The sequence below is a fragment of the Homarus americanus genome, unplaced genomic scaffold (assembly GCF_018991925.1).
Source record: "Homarus americanus isolate GMGI-L3 unplaced genomic scaffold, GMGI_Hamer_2.0 scaffold74, whole genome shotgun sequence".
NCBI lineage: Eukaryota > Metazoa > Arthropoda > Malacostraca > Decapoda > Nephropidae > Homarus > Homarus americanus.
Window position 1 is genome coordinate 1,040,002 of NW_024716951.1, and position 19,926 is coordinate 1,059,927.

Below are 19,926 nucleotides of genomic sequence, written 5' to 3' on the forward strand. Positions count from 1 at the left end.
GAAATATCTTTAGTGTTGGCGTGAAGAATACACTCCACCTATCCTATTTATTTGGGAAAGTTCAATTCCACCACCAAAAACTAAGTTATCGGCTTCTCCTAAAGTACTCCAGAATGCTGTGGTCCTCGACACTTAACAACAACAGTCATCCTCCTCTTCTCTCCTCCCTATCTGATAATCTTGGGATCCGCCCCTGTTGCCTCCCCCTACCTGAGAGGGAAGGGATGGAGGGGAATACTTCAGTCGCCTTCCTTTTAACTGATACTGTACCCTGTTGTCATGCACAAAGACAACGCGAGCATAGTTCATAACAAACATTGCAAAAAGAGCGAGATAATACAAATTAGGATAATTACAAGAGCTTCATTGAATATATTGAAATATCTCCATAATGCTCCTAAAACCAAACATTCCTTGAAAATGAATTTGAGGCGTGAAGCTACTGTTACAGCTGTATCTTTTAGATATTATAGTACATTATAAGAGGTAATTTCAAACACATACACCGCTCTGTTTTAAATAAATATTTGTCATGTTTACATCTGACAAACAACGTTTTGCTTCCAAATTTTATTTATCGTTCAGCTTCGCCATATTTGTGTAGATAACGTATATCAGCAAGTTACACACCGTCTCTGAACTGTGTGAGAGACAATAGTGTAGTACCTGTCTCCTACTGCAGCCCCAGATATCCGCCTAGTCCACTTGAAACAATTCGTAAAAGCGTAATTGTAAGAACTGAAATAATAATCCCAGAGTGGGTTTGACTATTGCAGTCGCTTATCTACTAAAGAACGCGGTGATGATATGGATCTCGGCACATTGGGCACTTTCCTCCTAGCAGGATTTCGACTGTTACTTCTTACTTGTTGCGAGAAATGGCGAAGAGGATAAAAGTAAAAGACACAGTTCATAACTCTGTGGTCGACCATATCTCCAGGCTCGATTTACAACAGCTGTTAAACCTCACCTAAGATAGTGATGCCAGACGTACAAACAATTAACGTATTGGTGTATTGTAAGTTGTCCCCCAAAATGCTGTGTTCTTGGAATGTAAAATATATGCTTGTGGTAGTTTTGACGAAATGTCTGTTTATTATAGTGTTGTATATACGCATGCTGAATTGTATACCTGCACAAGTTTACAATTCGTTTTGCATGTATATACATGCAAAATGAATTGTAAACTTGTAAAACGATTTTATGAATCATTATTATTATTATTATTATTATTATTATTATTATTATTATTATTATTATTATTATTATTATTATTATATTTAGTAGTAGTGGTGGTGGTAGTAGTAGTAGTACTGTTGAAGTAAAGGTCAAACAAACAAAGTCCAAGGTGTGTATGTTGACAATGAGCTGAAGTTCTCGGGCCATTGCGAGAAGAAAGTAAATCAGGCAAATAAATTATTGGGTCTTATAAGAAGGTCGTTCAGATATCTAGACGGTCCGTCCCTCGTAACGATCTTCAAGAGTGAAGTGCTTCCCCATCTGGAGTACTGTCACCCCGTCTGGTCCCCGAGATATGCTCGGGACTGTCAGTTGGTTGAAAATGTTCAATAGAGGGCCACCAGAATGGTGCCTGCACTTCGGCACCTCAGCTACCCTGAGAGATTGGAGCGCCTGAACTTGCCTAGCTTATACTACAGACGGGCAAGGGGGGACCTAGTTGAGGTGTATGAGCATGTAGTGGACGTCTCCCCTACAAACTAACTGCGTAGCAGCCCACCACCTGTTATCACATTCCAATGTGCCGCCTTCCCTAGCAACCAACCAGATGTTACCGTATCTTAGCAACGAAACTATTCACCGGCTACTTCTCGGGTTTTCCCACCATGACTCATAGCGGCTGCTGCGGGGTATGTAAGCTCTGTCTCTCCCTTGAGATTCAGTCTGACCAATCTTCTTGAACAAGCAACACCTCCTCCTCTGCCACTGCCTGGCGACCCTCGCCTCTCCTCCGCCTACCTGGCGGTCCTCGCTCCCGCCAGCGAGCATGTCCTTCTCTGAGCTTCCTCTCCAACCAACTCTCATTCTGGCCCATCTTCCTGAACAAGCAACATCTCCTCCAGCAAGCTCCACGCTGTTAACATTTCATTCAACCAGGAGGCCAGCAACAGGCAACATCTTCTCTAACGAAGCTCCTGCACATCTACCTCCTTCAACAAGCTACTCACCGCACGTCTCTACCAAGCAGCCCCTCACCACACAGCACCTCCAGCACCAGACTGTCTATCATATAACTTATATATTATACAAGAAAACCACATTAGAGTTTCCTTCCATCCTGAGTGCTAGACAACATTAATATCTCGATACCCCTACAAGCATCTCAGGGGGCACTACTCAGTTGAGTGTCCTTACTTGGAGCTGGCGGACGCTCGCCCCACAAGGGGTCACAGCTCAAGATTGAAGAAGCCGCAAGTCCAGAAAACTGTGAGGGCAAGATGGACAAAATATGATGCAGATGATGATATGATAATGTAGCAGGACACCTGGAACAACTGGAGGAAGATCGTGCGTCTCCTGGGTAATAAATAACACTAGTGTCATCTGTGCTCAACGCCATAACTTCCTGATTTGACTTACCACTTTTAAACTTTGGCTTGACCAAGAATACGAAATGTATGATGGAAAAAACATCTGTATTGTAGTTTGAGTAAGATATATTACGTACAGCGGTAAACACTTGAGTCCTCAAAAATAAGTGTTTGTGACACGTCATATTTTTTCCGAGTAGCATCGTTACACCATCACCTTCTTCGGAGAATTACTCGGTTAACATCCCCAAAGAACATCCCAGCTCCAGTATCGTCAATAATTTATGTTCAATCAGCAGAGAAGGTACCCGTGCCAATTAATGTATGCACGAGTGTCCCGTGATGGTGCATGCAGGTGTAGTGGACTCCTCCCCTACAGATGCTGACGAGCCGACCCACGAACCCAGCCGCACCTCGTGTCTAGGTCAACCAACGCCGCCATACATCACGGAGGTCAACTATTAAGTCACGCCTACCCCCGCTATATAAGACCTGACCTAGTGGTGACCTACCTCTTTCTATCTACAGCCAGTCTTCAAGTAACACCTCCTCCTCCTCCACTCCCGCCGGCGACCCACAAGCTGGTCCTCCTCTGAGCATCCTCACCAACCAGCTCTCTCTACATCACGCTTGTAACCATGCTGCCTTCCCAGCACCAAGCTGCACTGTACATCCAATACAACATGTATATAGAGAGCACATTGTGAGTTTCCTTTCTCCATCCATCCTGAGTGTGAACCAAACATTAGACGCCGCTGCTTGGCAACCAAATCTTATTCTGATGTAATTAATTGCTTAACATTATTAGAATTTCGTTTTTATCGTAAATTTAGTTTAAAATTTGAAATAAAGGCTTAATTATACGTAAGGTAAGCTCATGAAAGGAGTGATTAGAGATGTGTAATGGGTAAACAGTGAAGCCAAGGTCAGTTGTTCCGGACACAGTGTTGACTCAGCTGGGCCGCCACCATGACCTCCCTCCCTGCACGACTCTTTAAATTTACTCCAAGAATCACTTCAGTAATCCCAAGGTATAAATCTACAGCGTCTGGATATGCCAAGGAGGAATACTCAGCAGATAAACAAACCCATTTTGGTTTTGAGAATGTGTCACAAGACCAAAAGGCTGAGAAAGGTAATGTGTTCCTTAAGGTAGCCTCAACTCTTATAACAAGTGATGTACATTAACAAGTCATTAAATTATAATCCATGGTTGTCCTGTTGTAAAGATTTACCCCTTTATCCTATGAATTTTGTTTTCACTTCATGCTGCTGTTGTCAGTTGCCTGGAGTTAGTGTAGTGATGTAGATTTAAGCTAAGGCGAAAAAATTGCCAAAGTAATATTATAAAAGTTGCTGTTCTTTTGCCTGTTTTGGGATGTTCCTGAGGTAAGAAAGAAGTTTTCTTCTATAGAATACTGTATTTATCTAAGGTAGTGGGTTAAAGTGAGGCAATGTCTTAGAGTATTACCATTATGGGAATCATGTGTCAAACTGTACAAAGAATTTTCATTACTGCTTTATGATGCTTTGAATTTATTTACAATGAAAATCATTGACTTTGAAGTTTTTATGAATAAACAAATTTTCAACAGTTCACGGAGTGTTTGAGAATGTGGCCAGTAGTTATGACCTGATGAATGACCTCATGTCTGGCGGAGTTCACCGGGTGTGGAAGGACTACTTCATGTCTCGGGTACAGCCCAGACCCAACACCAAGCTGCTGGATGTTGCAGGAGGGACCGGTTGGTGTATTTTATCATCACTTGCATGTTAGATTATATTCTTGTGGGTAATTATTCAGGACTAACCTTCGGCCGAAATTGATCGAAAACGAAAATAAAAACGCCTGATTTTCACTGTTATTTTATAGTGGACACCATTGTAGTTTGTGAAAATGTGTTAAAAATTTGATATTTAAAAAAAAAAATTAACATTTGTGGGTATGAAAAACAGCCCTAACCAACCTAACCAAACAAACCTGCCTAACCTTACTTAACCTTCCTTCCCCCCGACCCCCCCCCCGGACCCCCCCGATATATTAAACAGAAAGAACTTACTATGATATGGTGAATTTGAGGCATTTCCTGGACTTGAGATGATGCAGGCGCATCAGCGCTTATGCAGCCCGGACGGCGGATTGATTTATTGTGATGGCGGGAAACATCGGGCCACGGCATTGAGGAAGTGATAAACACATTTCTCTCCGGTCTGAAAGCACAAGAATTCCTGCAGTGTGGACAGTCTCAGTTTAAAGGAACACTGCCGTAGTCTTTGAACAATTGAAGGGTCTCGTTGTCTTTATCCCAAAATTCGCAAATTACATTCATATAAGACAGGCAACAACCTTCACAAGTCATGCTGAAAATGAAACTGCCACGAGCCCGGGGAAAAGCATAGCAGCAGAGCGCGACCTCATTACCGCCGGGAAGACAAATTAGTGAGTGCCTAGGCACTTAATTATCTATGAAACGAAAAATTTACACAAGAAATGATTACCATATCAGTACTCACTGATGAAAATAATATAAGAAAATAAACAGTAATAAAATTAACTCATCTGCGGTTTAGTCGTATATATTAACCTTCTTGTGTTATTTGAAAAAAAAATGAAGCACTAAAGTTACTTTGAACTGTTGGTTAATCATTTTCATTGGAAATTCTTGAATAGATTAATTTTTTGTCGGCGTGTTTATCCACTTTTAAAAACTGATGCAAACTCACTTATGTATGCACACATGCATTATACAGTAGTACCCCGATTTACGCGGTCAATTGAACCCACGGGGTACCGCGAAAAGTGAAAACCGCGTAAAGTGAACAACAGAACATATGGGATTAATTCCAATAGAGACTGGCCCGACCCCCAAACTCCACTTTTTCCGGCATAATACCTACGTTGTAGTAAAAATAACATCTTAATTTAATGATGGTATGCACACACAATTAATAATTAAGAGAAATATCAATAATATTAGGTTTTTTAACACTTACATTAATAGAAAAAATGGCTGGGCACACGGGAATGGGGGGTTGGTTCCGAGGCAGAGGGCAGATTATTGGCCCTCACCTGTACCACTTGTATCAATTGTATCACTATCCACCACATAGGCTTGCAGGGCCTCATTGTCAAACCCCTCAAAGTCCATATCCTCACTATCACTGATTTGGGCCGGCTGTGGTGGGTGGCGGGTGAAGAACTCGGTAATGTTTTGATGACTGGGCAACCTTGTGCGCATCCTGCCCGCGCCGCTTCCCGCGTATATGAGTAGATGCACCGCGTAAAATGAAATAGTGGTTCTGGCGAGGTATCGCGTAAATGTAGAATCGCGTAAACGAGAACCGCGTAAATCGGGGTATTACTGTATAGCTATTCATACTGGGTCACCCTGCTTTGACACTTAAATAAAGTTTATTTAATACAGGGGTAATACATATGCCTCTCTCTATTGTGTTCTGGGTTGACATCCCAGCCTTGGTCAGATGTGAGAAGGGTATTAGCCAGTGTGAGCCTACCAAATATAGCATGTTTTCTCTGGCTACTCTGGTTTCCCCCTATACTAATACTGGACAATGAAGGTCATAACAAAGAACAAACCACCTGTCCAAACAGCTAGTAAACTGGTAAGTGATGAAGTGATAAGTAAAATAAAATAGAGAAAGACAGTCTACTAATTAACAAAGATTTGTATACTACAGATATATTTATATACTGTATACACTTTAGGTCAAGGGTCGGGGAACTTTTTTGGGTATTACCCAAATTTTTTTTTTGAGTAAAATGAAATTACCCCCAGACTTCAAAGTACACTAGTACAGTAAACAAAAACAAGCCAATTTGCTCCTAAAATTGTTGGATATGGTATATGTATACAAAAAATTCAAATTCAAACATTTTTTATCGGATCCATTTTCATGGAGAAATAAAAAAGGCCACACATTCTGGCGTAAGAATAGCACACAAACAAAATTAGTAAAAAGGATTGGAGAACTGAAGAATTTCATTCAAATCATCTCCACTTTAGGTTTTGGAAAAATGATGCTGTTTCACTTTTGATACAACAGCATCAAAATCAGGGATTTTTGATGTCACAGCAACTTGGATGCTGTCTTCAGGGTCCAACCGATTTCTATACTTTGTTTTCAAGTTCACAAGGGTAGAAAATCCTTGTTCACAAAGGTAGGTTGTTGCAAAAGGCAGCAGCATTTTTGTCGCTTCCAAATGTGCAATTTTAAAAGCCTTTGCAGCTTTTGACATCCAAAAAAACGAGAGATCTGCCTTGTTCTGAAATTCCATGTGTGCTTCTCTGTTGGAGCGAAGTTCAAGACGCGCTTCTGCCAATCCTTCAGGCTCTTCAGGCACATCTACAAGTTCACAGTTAAAGGGATTCACAACCCAGCTGACAGTATGTGAATCAAGCTCTGGAAAGTAATCAGAGAACCGCTGTTTGAGTTTGGTCAGGTGCCTTGTAACTGACTCCTTGATGTCACCAAGACTGAAATATTCACAATCTTCCAAAAACTCTGCTAGCTTTGGAAAGGCAGCTACCTTGTCTTTATTCACTTTCTGGTTCCAGTACAGAAGCTTTGATCCAAATGCCGAAATTTTTAGTCTTGCTAAAATGACATTCATTTTTTTCCTTGCAATTCCTTGTTCAATGCATTCACATGCTCAAAAATGTCAGCTACTGTAAATATGCGAGAAGTGCAAGCCAAGTGGAGTTTCTGAACTTATCTGCAAGGGCATGTTTTTGATCAACCAGAAAAATTTCAAGTTCGGTCGTGAGAGCCCACACTCTATTCAGGACATTTCCACGTGAAAGCCACCTCACATCTGTGTGAAAAAGGAGGCCTGAATATTCAGCCTCCCCATCCTCACATAAATCACAAAACAGCCACGTGTTTAGTGCATGCCCTTTCATAGCATTGACAATCTTGATCACATCATTCATGACAGCTTCCAGTTCTGGTTCCAACTGCTTCACAACCAATGCCTGGCGATGTATCATACAGTGGGAAACCTCAATTTTTGGATTCTGCTCTTTGGCCAAAGCCACTGACATGACCCAACATGGCTGGAGCTCCATCAACAGACACATCAATACAGTCTTCCCACTTCAAATCAACATTTAGTTTTTTGAAGTGTGCATCAACCTTGTTGAAGACATCAATTCCACGAGATCTCAACTCAAGAGGAGAACATAACAACATTTCTTCTTCAATTGCATCAGAACCCCTGTATCGAGCATATACCATCAGCTGCGAATTGCTACTGACATCTGTAGTCTCATCAAGTTGAATAGCAAAATCTTTGGTCTCTTTTATTGAAGAAATCACTTGCTCTCTCACATTTTCTGCTAAGATGGAAATTCTCTCTTTCACAGCTCTTGCAGACAAAGGCACTGAACCCATTTGCATGGCTTCTTTCTGCCCACACATGATTTCTGCCATTCTCACAGCTGCAGGTTTGACTAATTCTTCGCCAATAGTATGCGGTTTCTTGTTTCGAGCAATCAACCAGGCCACTTCAAAGTTAGCTTTTGATGCTGAACGTTGATCAAATGTTTCTCTCTTGTTGCTATCCAATCTCTGCCTTTAGACAGCTCTTTCCAAATTCTCAAAGTATACCCGTGGTTTGGAAGACAGATGAGAGTGCAAATTGTCCAAGTGTTTCTTCAGCTGATTATTTTGAAAGACTCTGTAGTCAGCACGACACATTGTGGCTTCATTTGTCCTTTGTTCTCTATTTCTGTGAAGCCATAATTGAGGAACTCTGCCTGGTATGTCCTTTTCCTCATTGATGCCATCTGAAAAAAAATTAGACATATGTGTACACACCTGTCAATATTTCGTTTGACTTATGTTTCTGTAGTATTATACTGTACTAGTGTACTCTTACTTTTCTGTAGATATGACTGAATAAAGCAGAAAAGATATAATTATAACACAACAGGTCCACATCTTATCACTTCTTATGAAAAGCCATAACTGTGCGAATTTTCCCCACCATTTTGAATCCCAGTTTTCTGGGATGTAATTGTTATTTATTTAGTTTTATTTTCTTAATGTAATGAGAATTTCAATACCGACTCCTAATATATAATTGTTCCCCATTGTAAAAAATAGTTAAAGAGGTAACTCCACCATATACACTGCAGCTAAAATTTGTTTGGATTATACTGGAAATAATCATTTTAAAAATAGTTTCCTGATTTTATATATACAAGATAGAAATTCTAGGAAGATAAATCACTAGTTTTATATAGCTGTTTATAATAGAGTACATAAAAAAAGTCTGAATATTGTGAAATTCACGACAGGAACTGAAGAAATGTTTGAGAAAATTATTTCATCTTCAAGGTCACACATAATGACATACGATCATCTTTTACCTGATGTTTTAGGAACATTTTGTACCGCTCTTTACAGTAATCTTTCGAAAATCAATGACTTCTTGTTTCAGATACATGGTTTTACATCTTGTTCACCAAAACTTATGGTTCATCCCGGAAATAAGCCGTTTTTCAGAAATCAACGCAAATCAACTGCTAGAGCTGCTGGAGTAGGATCCAGTCAGATGTGTTTACACTCGATGGAAGGGTAATTTACAATTACACCATGAGATGGAAACAAACGTGATATCTGACGACCTCTAGAAACTTTAATGACGTCACTCACCATGCCAAAGAAAACGTTTTTTAACAATGTAGAGTAAACTCGAGTAAACTGAGGCTCTGATGGAAGTGTCTCTCATACCGCATGCATTACCCCCAAAATTTGTAGATTTACCCCATTTGGGGTAATTTACCCCTGTTCCCCGACCTCTGCTTTAGATAGACCTCATTTTTCCATCAGGTGACATTGCTTTCCGCTTTATCCAACACGTACTTCATAGTCACAGGGGAGGGAAGACCTTGAGAAACTCTTGGGAAGAACCAGATGATGCCACCTCACCTTCAGGGTCACAGAAAGCTGATGATAGCCTGCCACCATATGAGGTTTGTTTTAATGCCTTACTGCACCTTAGATAATTTTTTTTATATTGCCAGATTCTTATTGCAACTATTTGAAGATATGGTAAATACAGTATACCTGTATATATATTTTTTTCCTTGCTGAAACTTAATATGTAGGCTTATAAGGCTAGATTTGTTTTTCAAGTAACTAATTGGAGTAATAGAATATTGTCATTATTTTATACTGAAGTATATTTTTCTTATTCTCTCTTGACTTGATATATAATTATGTTTTAATTTTCATGAACACTAAGAAAGGTTACTCTGATGTGGATGGCACCAATGTGTACAGAAATAACTGAACTTTCTACTTTTAAAACTATTTAATTCAAACCATTTGAAGTAGTTCATGTTTATTACAGATTACAGTGTGTGATATAAGTCAGAATATGTTGGATGTTGGCCAGACACGAGCCAAGGAGCTGGGTTATAAGGGGATCACTTGGGTGTGTGGAGATGCCCTGAAGCTTCCATTTCCCAATGACGAGTTTGATTGTTACACCATCGCTTTTGGCATCAGGAATGTGGTGGATGTTGAGAAGGTTAGTATTTTGTTTAAGTGTCTTCTTAGTATCTTGTTTAAGTGTCTTAGTATCTTGTTTAAGTGTCTTAGTATCTTGTTTAAGTGTCTTAGTATCTTGTTTAAGTGTCTTAGTATCTTGTTATCTTGTTTAAGTGTGTTCTTAGTATCTTGTTTAAGTGTGTTCTTAGTATCTTGTTTAAGTATCTCCTAAGTGACCTCTCTGAGTATGTCATGGTGGTCAGTGGAACTCATTACACATTGACAGCAGCTCATAGTATTGTTAAGTGTTGCAGTAGTCATCTCGTCTGTCAGTTAGTCTTTTGTCCATTCTTTGTGTACAATACAATTTCTGAATCATTCCAGATGTATTTTATACTGTTCAACTCTACCCTTGCTTATTTCACCAAATTATTATTAAACATCCTGACTGTAACCTAACTTAACCCAACATGACCTAACCTAACCAGTTTAACCGTACCCCTAGTTAGTATTAGGGTTTTTATTCTTCAGGTGAAATAAGCTGAGGGTTCTTAATCTTCACGAGATCTAAAATCAATTATGAAAAATTCTCTGAATTTTCAGGCCTTAATAGAAGCATATAGGGTACTCAAACCCGGAGGAAGGTTCATGTGTCTTGAGTTCAGCCACGTCAAGAACCCAGCAGTGAGATGGTACGTTGGCTTCTATCTGTGGTTGTATGATATCCTGTTTTTCCATCAACAGCCACCAAGAGCTTCAGTTAGCTGCTTTTCATTAACTCTTAATTAGGTTTACAGTGGGGTATGCTATAACGAACGTAATTGGTTCCTGAACCTCGTTCGTTATAGCATTCGTTCGTTATAGGATTAATCCGTTCCAGGCCCCCAAATACAACCACTTAACACTGAAAAATTCTGTGGAAAATGTAAAAAATACGGTACTTTATCTTACCTTAGTGTTGTTCAGCATGCAGGACAGGAGGCAGAGGGGGAGGGGGGAGGAGAGAATTATTGAGAAGAGGTGGAAGGAGAGGAGTCATCCTTCCTAGCCCTCTTTGGTGACTGTCTCACAGGCACTTTGTCTGTATGTTCTTTTGTTATCTTTGTAAAGAAGGAATCCAGGGTTGGCTGCTTCAACCTTGATTTCTGGACCTTCCAAAAGTAGTTCATAACATTGTCATTGAACACACTGATGGCCTTTTGCATAGAACCAACATCAGGATGATAATCCTCAGCAAGCTTGGACAGTTTGCTCCAGCAAAAGAACGCATCCTTGAGATCTTTGGCTGGAATGATGCGGCTTTCCTCCTTGTCCTCCTCCTCCCCTGACTCCTCAGAAGTTAAGCTCCGCTTCAGTGTCTCGTTTTCCTCTTTGTGAAGCTCAAGCAGCTCCTCAGTGGACAATTCCTTACTGTGCTCTTCCACCAACTCCTCAACATCATCATCATCCACTTCCAGGCCCATGGAATTGCCCAGAGCCACAATTTCATGAACAACAGCCTCTTCTTCTAACTCTTCGAAGCCTTCAAAGTCTATTTGAAGGACACATTCAGGCCACAATGGCCTCCAAGCAGCACAAAGACACCTCACAGTAACCTCTTTCCAGGCTGAGGTAATTAAAAATACAGCGTCTGCTATATTGAACCAAAAATCTCCTTTGTGATGTTTGCATTAATATACTTCAAGATGGTGTATTCTGTATCTCTGTCGAAGAATTATTTTTTGTGTAAATTTATCAAGATTTTTATATTTATATTTGTTTCACCACTTATGAGCATACTGTACTAGCTGTTTGGGCAGTTGGTCAGTTTTTTGCTATTTTATTATAACTTTTATGGTCCAGTGTTAGTAGAGGAGGAAACTGGAGTACTGTACCTGGAGAAAACCTGCCATATTTGGCAGTTTCACAATGGATAGTATTCTCTCACTTATGACTCGGACCGGGGACTGAACCCAAGACACAATTGTGAGAGATATGCACAATATTCCTGTACCTCCAACACCTTGTTGCCATCAGGATCATTAATTTATACAAGTCTTGGTGCAGTAGTTGAGGTGGTAATGTCATTTATTAATAGATGTAAAATGTATGTATGTTGCACATATGGTTTATATACATTGTATATGAACCATATGTGCAACATTAAAGCTTAATTTTTCAACAGGATTTATGATCAGTATTCCTTCAACATGATCCCAGCCATGGGACAGGTGGTGGCGGGTGACTGGAAGAGTTACCAGTACTTGGTGGAGAGTATTCGCAAGTTTCCCGATCAGGTGACTTTTTTATTTATTTATTTTATAAAAACAGTGGAGTCATGATAATTCTCAAAATATAAATTTTCGTTTTTAAATTTGCTGGTATCTCTACAGTACTGTACTACTATGTCACTTTTAAATATTTCCAGTCAAAAATTCATAATTCATGGCAAAGGCACTGTGTCATTATATGAATGGGTTAAGTTTCTGAAAACACATTCATTAAGTGAATTTTGGTACAGCAAATAGAAGAACATATGGGGAAAATATGGTTCAGTTTCCATTGGGGAACTGAATATCATACCCCAAAAACATGAAGTCATTTCATGAACAACAAAAACTCTACCTAACTAATGGTAAATAGTACACAACTACTGTAAGTTACTAATATATTGAAAACATTAATAAAATACTGTACAATACTGTATAACTTTGGTACATTACCTTATGAGAGGACAGTCAGGGCTCACCACGCTAAACTAGGGATACCTGTACTTTTTGTACAATATTTATATATTATATATTTTTGGATTTATTATGCACAATATTTAGTGTCTATTAAAGCAGTTTTGGAACAGTTTATGTGTATGTTTTGGCATCTGGAGCCTAACTAATTACAGGGGGTATTTCTATTTAAATCAATTAAACTATAATTTACAAATTAATAATTCAAAATGTCTTCTGTTACCTAACTGTGGATTATTGCGATTCCACTATATACCGGTACTCGTCTATAATCCTCCCTCGTTTATAGGTCGACCCTGATTTTTTGACCAAGAAACCGTTAATTAATGATATTCCTCGTTTATAGGTCGACCCAAGTTTTTGAGGGTAAAAACTCTCTACGTCCTATAAACTGAGGCTCACCGTGCCTGAAACACCGAGTGCCGAGGGCAAATTGTTTACCATTTATTATTACGACACTTTACACTGAAACGCGGGTAGTTTCAACAAAAATATTGTATATTTCCATTCAAGTATTTATTCAAGTCAATTAGGAGGGAATATTATTGTAATACAACAGTTTTTTAACTGAAAACCATCCAAAAAGCGATTACGGTAACATCTTTTCAACGAAAGAAAGCGAAAGTCATTGTTTTCGTCACGATTTTATCCCACTTTCCACTGTAATACGTACGTCATTTCAGCAAAAATATTACATTTCCGTGAATGTATTATATCAAGCACAGTATGAATAGAATATCACTAATATAACAGTAATTTAACCGAAAACTATTAAAAAAACGAGTAACATCTCTTGAACATTGGAAGGTTAGGTAAAGTCTTGTTTTTGTCATGTACAGTGGTCCCTCGGTTAACGAGCACATTCCGTTCTAGAAGGTTGCTCGTTAACTGAAAAACTCATTAACCGAAACCATTGTTTCAATAGGTTTTTGGGTAATTGGTTCCAGCTCACCGAAAATTGCCTAAATTCAACAAAAAAGGTAGAAAAGTACACTTACTTTGAGGGGTGTATGTAGAAGGCTCCTGGATGATGATGATGATGATGATGGGAATTAGAATGGGGGTGGAGGAGAAGGGAGAAGAGATGTCACCCCATGGTGCCATTTCACCCATAAAATTTTAGTTCTCTTGGTGTAATTCAAGATAATTTTCTTTAAATCAACACTGCACTGCATTATATATTGTCAATATGTAAAATAAATTTCAAAATGACCAATAATTTGCTTGCAAACACAGAAAAAAATCATTTAGTTGAAGAGTCTCAAGCAAGATGTTACCTCCACTGAAAAGACACAAAGACTGACGCCTGTATGCTGTGTTGGCAGGCTGGATGGCGCGCATAAAACTAGTTTCATTACCTTCAATTATGTTCAATAATTGTTAAAATGACTAAAAAATTTAATATTAAACTTTTAAAATTATTGAATAGTATAAACTTCTTGATATTTGCTAAAATGGTAAGGAATTTAAGCCCTAGAACCGATTACTGTATTGGCGGACTAATACTACAGCTGGTGGACCGCCAAATGCAAGCGAAAACATGTTCAGGTCAGCTCGTAAGAAACTCGTTAATCGAGGGATTGCTCGTTAACCGAAGTTAAGAATCTTATGGAAGGTAACTCGTTAACCGAAATCTCGTTAACCGAGGGACCACTGTAGTTTATCCTAATTTACATTGAAATAATCACGTTTCAGCAAAACTACTATTAAATTCTGAGAATATGGAAATGTAATATTTTTGCTGAAATGGCGTATGTATTACAGTGGAAAGTGGGATAAAATCGTGACGAAAACAATGACTTTCGCTTTCTTTCGTTCAAAAGATGTTACCGTAATCGCTTTTCGAATGATTTTCAGTTAAAAAACTGTTGCATTACAATAATATTCTATCCTAATTCACTTGTGATGTAACAGTTTTTTAACTGAAAACGATTAGAAAAACACGTGTACCGTCTAGGTGATACGGCAGAGCCCTGGTCGCGGAGGCTTTGTTTTTGGATCGGCCCTTCTTAAGCAGCCTTTAATTTTAGCGTACGTTGAAATTGTGTTTACCGGTACAGGTAGTTTTGCTATAACGCGATAATTGTGTTCTTGTAAAATATCGTGTTATAGAAAATCGCGTAATAGAAATAACAGGGCTTATGGAGAAAATAGGGTTAGGTGCAGATTACTCGAAATCGAAAAAATTTAGTAGTTAGCCTAACACAAAGGATAGCACAGTCTAAATAAATGTTACATTCATATCTAATAATGAAATCATACAGTAAATTTAACACTTTACCTTGAAAAAATATGAATGTAACTTGATGGGGGAGAAGGGTGATTTTGAGGTTGATAACATCAAGCTTCTCTTCAAGTGTTATATCCTTTCTTTTACGATAATCACCGGGAATTCTATCATCAGAATGCTTTTTGGAGATATTCTTCTTTACCATATTCACAGTTAATACCACAAAATTGGAGAAATAGTAAGCAAAAATCGCGTTATAGCAAACAAGCGATCGCGTTATACAAATATTGTTCCGAATTCATAAATCGCGTTAGAGCAAATTCGCGTTATCAAAACACGCGTTATAGCAGAACTCACTGTATATTCTTATTTTCTTACTTCTTATTTTTCAGAAATATAACAAGTTTGTATATAATACACTGATACGGTAAGACACCAAACAAATACCAATACGGATATTTGCGTGACTCTCCCGCCAAAAAAGACCAAACAGCTGGTACTCTCTCCCTCAGCCCAACCAAAAATAGCTCAACGACATCTTTCTTGTTTATTCTCTTCCAATTTCTCACTTTAACTGGTATTTTCTACTTCATATTGCCTACATCAGATAAACTACAGTAATTGAGGTTAGACACTGTTATAAATTTGATTACTGGGTACTGGCAGGATGCCATTAGAACCACCTGACCCTACCAACAGTGTTGCAATTCAGACACAGCATTTTTTTTTTACATTTTTGGTGTCTCGATTTCTGTTATTTTTTTTTTCTGTGGGGTTTGCACAATAGTAAACTGTTTTACCTACAGTATTGTAAAACGATTTGGGAAAAGAAATACTCGGTAACTTAAAATTTTAAACGGAAAATCTTGAAACTGGCAACTGTGTGTAGATGACCTGACTCACATCATATTATGATTTTGATGGATTTTATTGAAAATATTCAGAAATATGGTATCGTAGTATTTATTCAAGTGAATTAGGATAGAATAATATTGTAATACAACAGTTTTTTAACTGAAAACCATTAAAAAAGCGATTACGGTAAATTCTTTTGAACAACGAAAGAAAGCGAAAGTCATTGTTTTCGTCACAATTTTATCCCACTTTCCACTGTAATACGTACGTCATTTCAGCAAAAATATTACATTTCCATGTTTATTTCTGAGAATATATTCATTCAGGCACAATTAAGGTAAAATATACTTGTGATGTAATATTTTAATGAAAATATTTAGAAATACAGTATCGTAGTTTTCTTTTGTTTCAAATTTAATTAACAAAGATTGATGTTTCAAATTCAATGAAAAAAAATTTATGTATCTATAAATGAACTTTTAAAAATGAATACTTTATGTTTTACATCGTCCTGTGCTACCATACCATGCATTTGGCTACTTTGGGCTTGCTATGATGACGCAGGAGATCTGCCCTGGCAACTGTACCCACACTCACAGCTGGTGGTGCGTCGTTTCCATTGTTCACTGGCAGTTACTGGTAAATATTTATCACCCTAACGAAACTATTACCCGTTTAGAGGTCGACCCCCAATTTTTTGCCAAAAAATTTGGTCTTAAAAACTCGAACTACACACGGGTATATACTGTGTGTGTGTGTCCAGTCTTCATGATATATTTAATGAGTGTCTAGATTATTTATACTTTTATTGCACTTCAGAACTGGTTCAGTATTTTGTAATTTTTGTATTTTTATTTTTTCAGGAGAGCTTTAAAGAGATGATTGAGGATGTGGGCTTCAGAAACACCAGCTACCTGAACCTAACATTTGGAGTGAGTGCCATCCACAGTGGTTTTAAGATATAATAATGCCTTCATACCTTTGTACATTTTGGTGATGTCATTTTGAGAAAAGTGTAATGAAGAAGACTTGTGAATATATTTCTTTCATTCTTTGTAATATGTTTTGTAGAAAGTGGTTTAACGACTTGTACAGTACATAGAAGATATTGACTTTAATAAATGTTTATTTATAGTACTGACTGTTTCTAGAATACAAATAAGACAGGTTTTCATTGACCAAAATGTTTTTGGGAAATTAATTCAAAGTCATACTGTTTTAATTTTAAACAAATACTGTATACTGAAGCACTTTTGATATGATCACTGTATTTTGCCATTGTAAATAAATTCAATATCATAACTATATGTAATATGTATAACAGGTATTAGGTAGATGAAACAGGTGTTGGTGTAGATGATTAAACTGACATGTTTCTTGTCATGCTTCAGAGTGACTTGGTATATGTGTTGATGCTCTCTGACATTCATAAATATACTTATCTTTTATGCCTTACCAAAGAACTTAAAAATTTGGATGATAATCTGAAAACGGATAAAAAACGATTATATTTACCAAAAAGGCAGAGCTTGCAACTTATTGCTGCACTGAACCATCTGTTTGAAATATTTATATTATTGCACTCAGGAATATAAGTATATGTAATTTATTTTATGTCACACTGTAGTTAACTTCTAAATATATGAATGATGGTGTTGATATGAACTAACATAAAGAGAGTATATTCACATATCACATGTTAATGACTATAATACAAACAGTGTGTGTTCAGGTAGTGTTCAGTGCTAAGTAAAGAGGAGTCAAGACCTCACTAATTCCTGATGGTCAACTTCAATACGTATTCAAATATCATTTGAGGTTTATATATACAGTCAACCCTCGCTTTACGCGGTCCCACATTCCGCGTTTCCACGTTTACGCGGTACCCTGCCGAAACCGGAATGCTCACATTCCGAGGTGCGTGTACCCCTTTACGCGGAGAGTGGCTGGCGAGCCACGCCATTTTTGGTTCCAAACCTCCTGCCATCTCTCCCGCCCTCTCCCGCCATCCGCCATGTTGTGTAAGCGGCGCGAGCAGGGTGTGCACAAGGTCGCCCAGTCATCAAAACATTACCGAGTTCTTCACCCGCCACCCACCACAGCCGGCCCAAGTCAGTGATAGTGATAATTATAGTGAGGATATGGACTTATATGGACTTTGTGGGGTTTGACAAAGAGGCCCTGCAAGCCTCTGTGGTGGATAGTGATACAATTGATACAAGTGATACAGGTGAGGGCCAATAATCTGCCCTCTGCCTCGGAACCAACCCCCCATCCCCTTGTGCCCAGCCATCTTTTCTACTAATGTAAGTGTTAAAAAACCTAATATTATTGATATTTCTCTTGATTATTAATTGTGTGTGCATACCATCATAAAATTAAGAAGTTATTTTTACTACAACGTAGGTATTGTGTCTGAAAAAGTGGAGTTTGGGGGTCGGCCCGGTCTCTATTTCAATTAATCCCATATGTTATGTTGTTCACTTTACGCGTTTCTCACTTTCCGCGGTAACCTGTGGGTTGAATTAACCGCGTAAAGTAAGGGTTCACTGTATTGTTTATACAAATACAGTACAGCACAGTATTTAATAGTAAACTCATTGTAAATATATACAGTTAATGAATAGAGATCTAATCAATTAATTATCAATATATACCAGTGTGACTCCGCTGGATAATGAATGTCATAACAAAGAACAGACTGACCTCTTGAACAGCTAGTTAGCTATAAATGGTTAAATGATAAAAAATAAGAATAAAAAAAATATGCCCGTACACAGCAAAATATACAATGAACATATTACGGTAAAAATAATAATAGGCAAAGCAAAGAACTGAAAGAAAAACCTTAGTGTACTTAATATATGACCCTAACCCAACCAAACCTTTTCAAGGTGGTCAAGAAACAGCTGTTGAGCCTCGTTCAGGTTGGGGTAGAGAACCCACTTGATTGTGTACAGGTCACCCAGGAAACCATTCCAGCGGAAATTTCTGTTTATCATCATCACTATGTCTATGCCGGCATTTTGAAGCCTAGTGAGAGACACATGTTAGTGTAGCCTGGGTCAATAATGGTTTAATAAGGTGCTTCCCTACTTACGACGGGGTTAGGGACCCAAAATCAGGTCGTAAGTCCGACTGGTTGTAATTCCGTCAGATAAAAAAAAAAAAAAAATTAAATTTTTTTTCCAACATTAAAAAAAAAATCTACAGTAGAAGTAAAAAAATCCGGACTGCTTGGGGATTGGGTCAGTCCGGATTTTCGGATTTTCCGGATTCTCAGGCAGTACTTTTAAAATTCAAATTTAAGGAGGAATAAAGAAGAGGTGAACAGGTACATTTTGATAGTTTATTCATTAGCAAATATAGCATGCTTCATTTATCAAAACGAGCAGTTTTAATGAAAAAGCTGTGAATTCTAGAATTTTATTCTTTGCCTTTTTTATATCATAAATTGTAGACTTTCCAATGTCGTATGTTTCCATTAGAACAGTATTGCTCACACCACGTACTGTACTAGTTTCTTAATTATTTCAAGTTTGTCACTCAATTTAACGTGTTCTTCTTTCTCTTCACACAACGAAGTTTATCTACTTTAGGAGCCATTATTATGGGCTTGTACAGTAATCTGTAAATGGAAAGAGTAGGACTCAAAATATTGTTATATTACAATGGTATTCTATTCATACTGTGCTTGATATAATGCATTCACGGAAATGTAATATTTTTGCTAAAATGACGTACGTATTACAGTGGAAAGTGGGATCAAATCGTGACGAAAACAATGACTTTCTCTTTCTTTCGTTCAAAAGATGTTACCGTAATCGCTTTTCGAATGGTTTAGTTAAAAAACTGTTGTACTGTATTACAATAATATTCTATCCTAATTGACTTGAATAAATACTATTATACCATATTTCTGAATATTTTCATTAAAATCCATCAAAATCATTTTCTTTGTCATCGTCTGCAGCACCAAACTGCTTCTCCCAGTCTCTCCTTGAACAGGGCTAGAGGGTACGTGTTTTTCGAATCGTTTTCAGTTAAAACT

At 38.0% G+C, this 19,926-nt stretch overlaps 1 protein-coding gene across 1 annotated transcript; it reads left to right on the forward strand.

The window, feature by feature from the left end:
* Positions 1-3,254: 3,254 nt before the first annotated feature.
* Positions 3,255-17,962, forward strand: LOC121858589 (2-methoxy-6-polyprenyl-1,4-benzoquinol methylase, mitochondrial-like). The gene is made up of 7 exons (XM_042355085.1): positions 3,255-3,684; positions 4,145-4,294; positions 9,405-9,547; positions 9,928-10,107; positions 10,671-10,759; positions 12,232-12,343; positions 16,739-17,962. The coding sequence occupies exons 1-7, from the start codon at positions 3,519-3,521 to the stop codon at positions 16,838-16,840; spliced, it is 942 nt and encodes a 313-aa protein (XP_042211019.1). The 5' UTR covers positions 3,255-3,518; the 3' UTR covers positions 16,841-17,962.
* Positions 17,963-19,926: the final 1,964 nt, after the last annotated feature.

Bases quoted from the DNA above. Each gene is read 5' to 3' on its own strand.
- LOC121858589 (XM_042355085.1), top strand. From the start codon at position 3,519: ATGACCTCCCTCCCTGCACGACTCTTTAAATTTACTCCAAGAATCACT. The intron at 10,760-12,231 runs GTACGTTGGCTT...ATTTTTCAACAG, and splicing joins AAGAACCCAGCAGTGAGATG to GATTTATGATCAGTATTCCT. The intron at 12,344-16,738 runs GTGACTTTTTTA...TTATTTTTTCAG, and splicing joins TTCGCAAGTTTCCCGATCAG to GAGAGCTTTAAAGAGATGAT.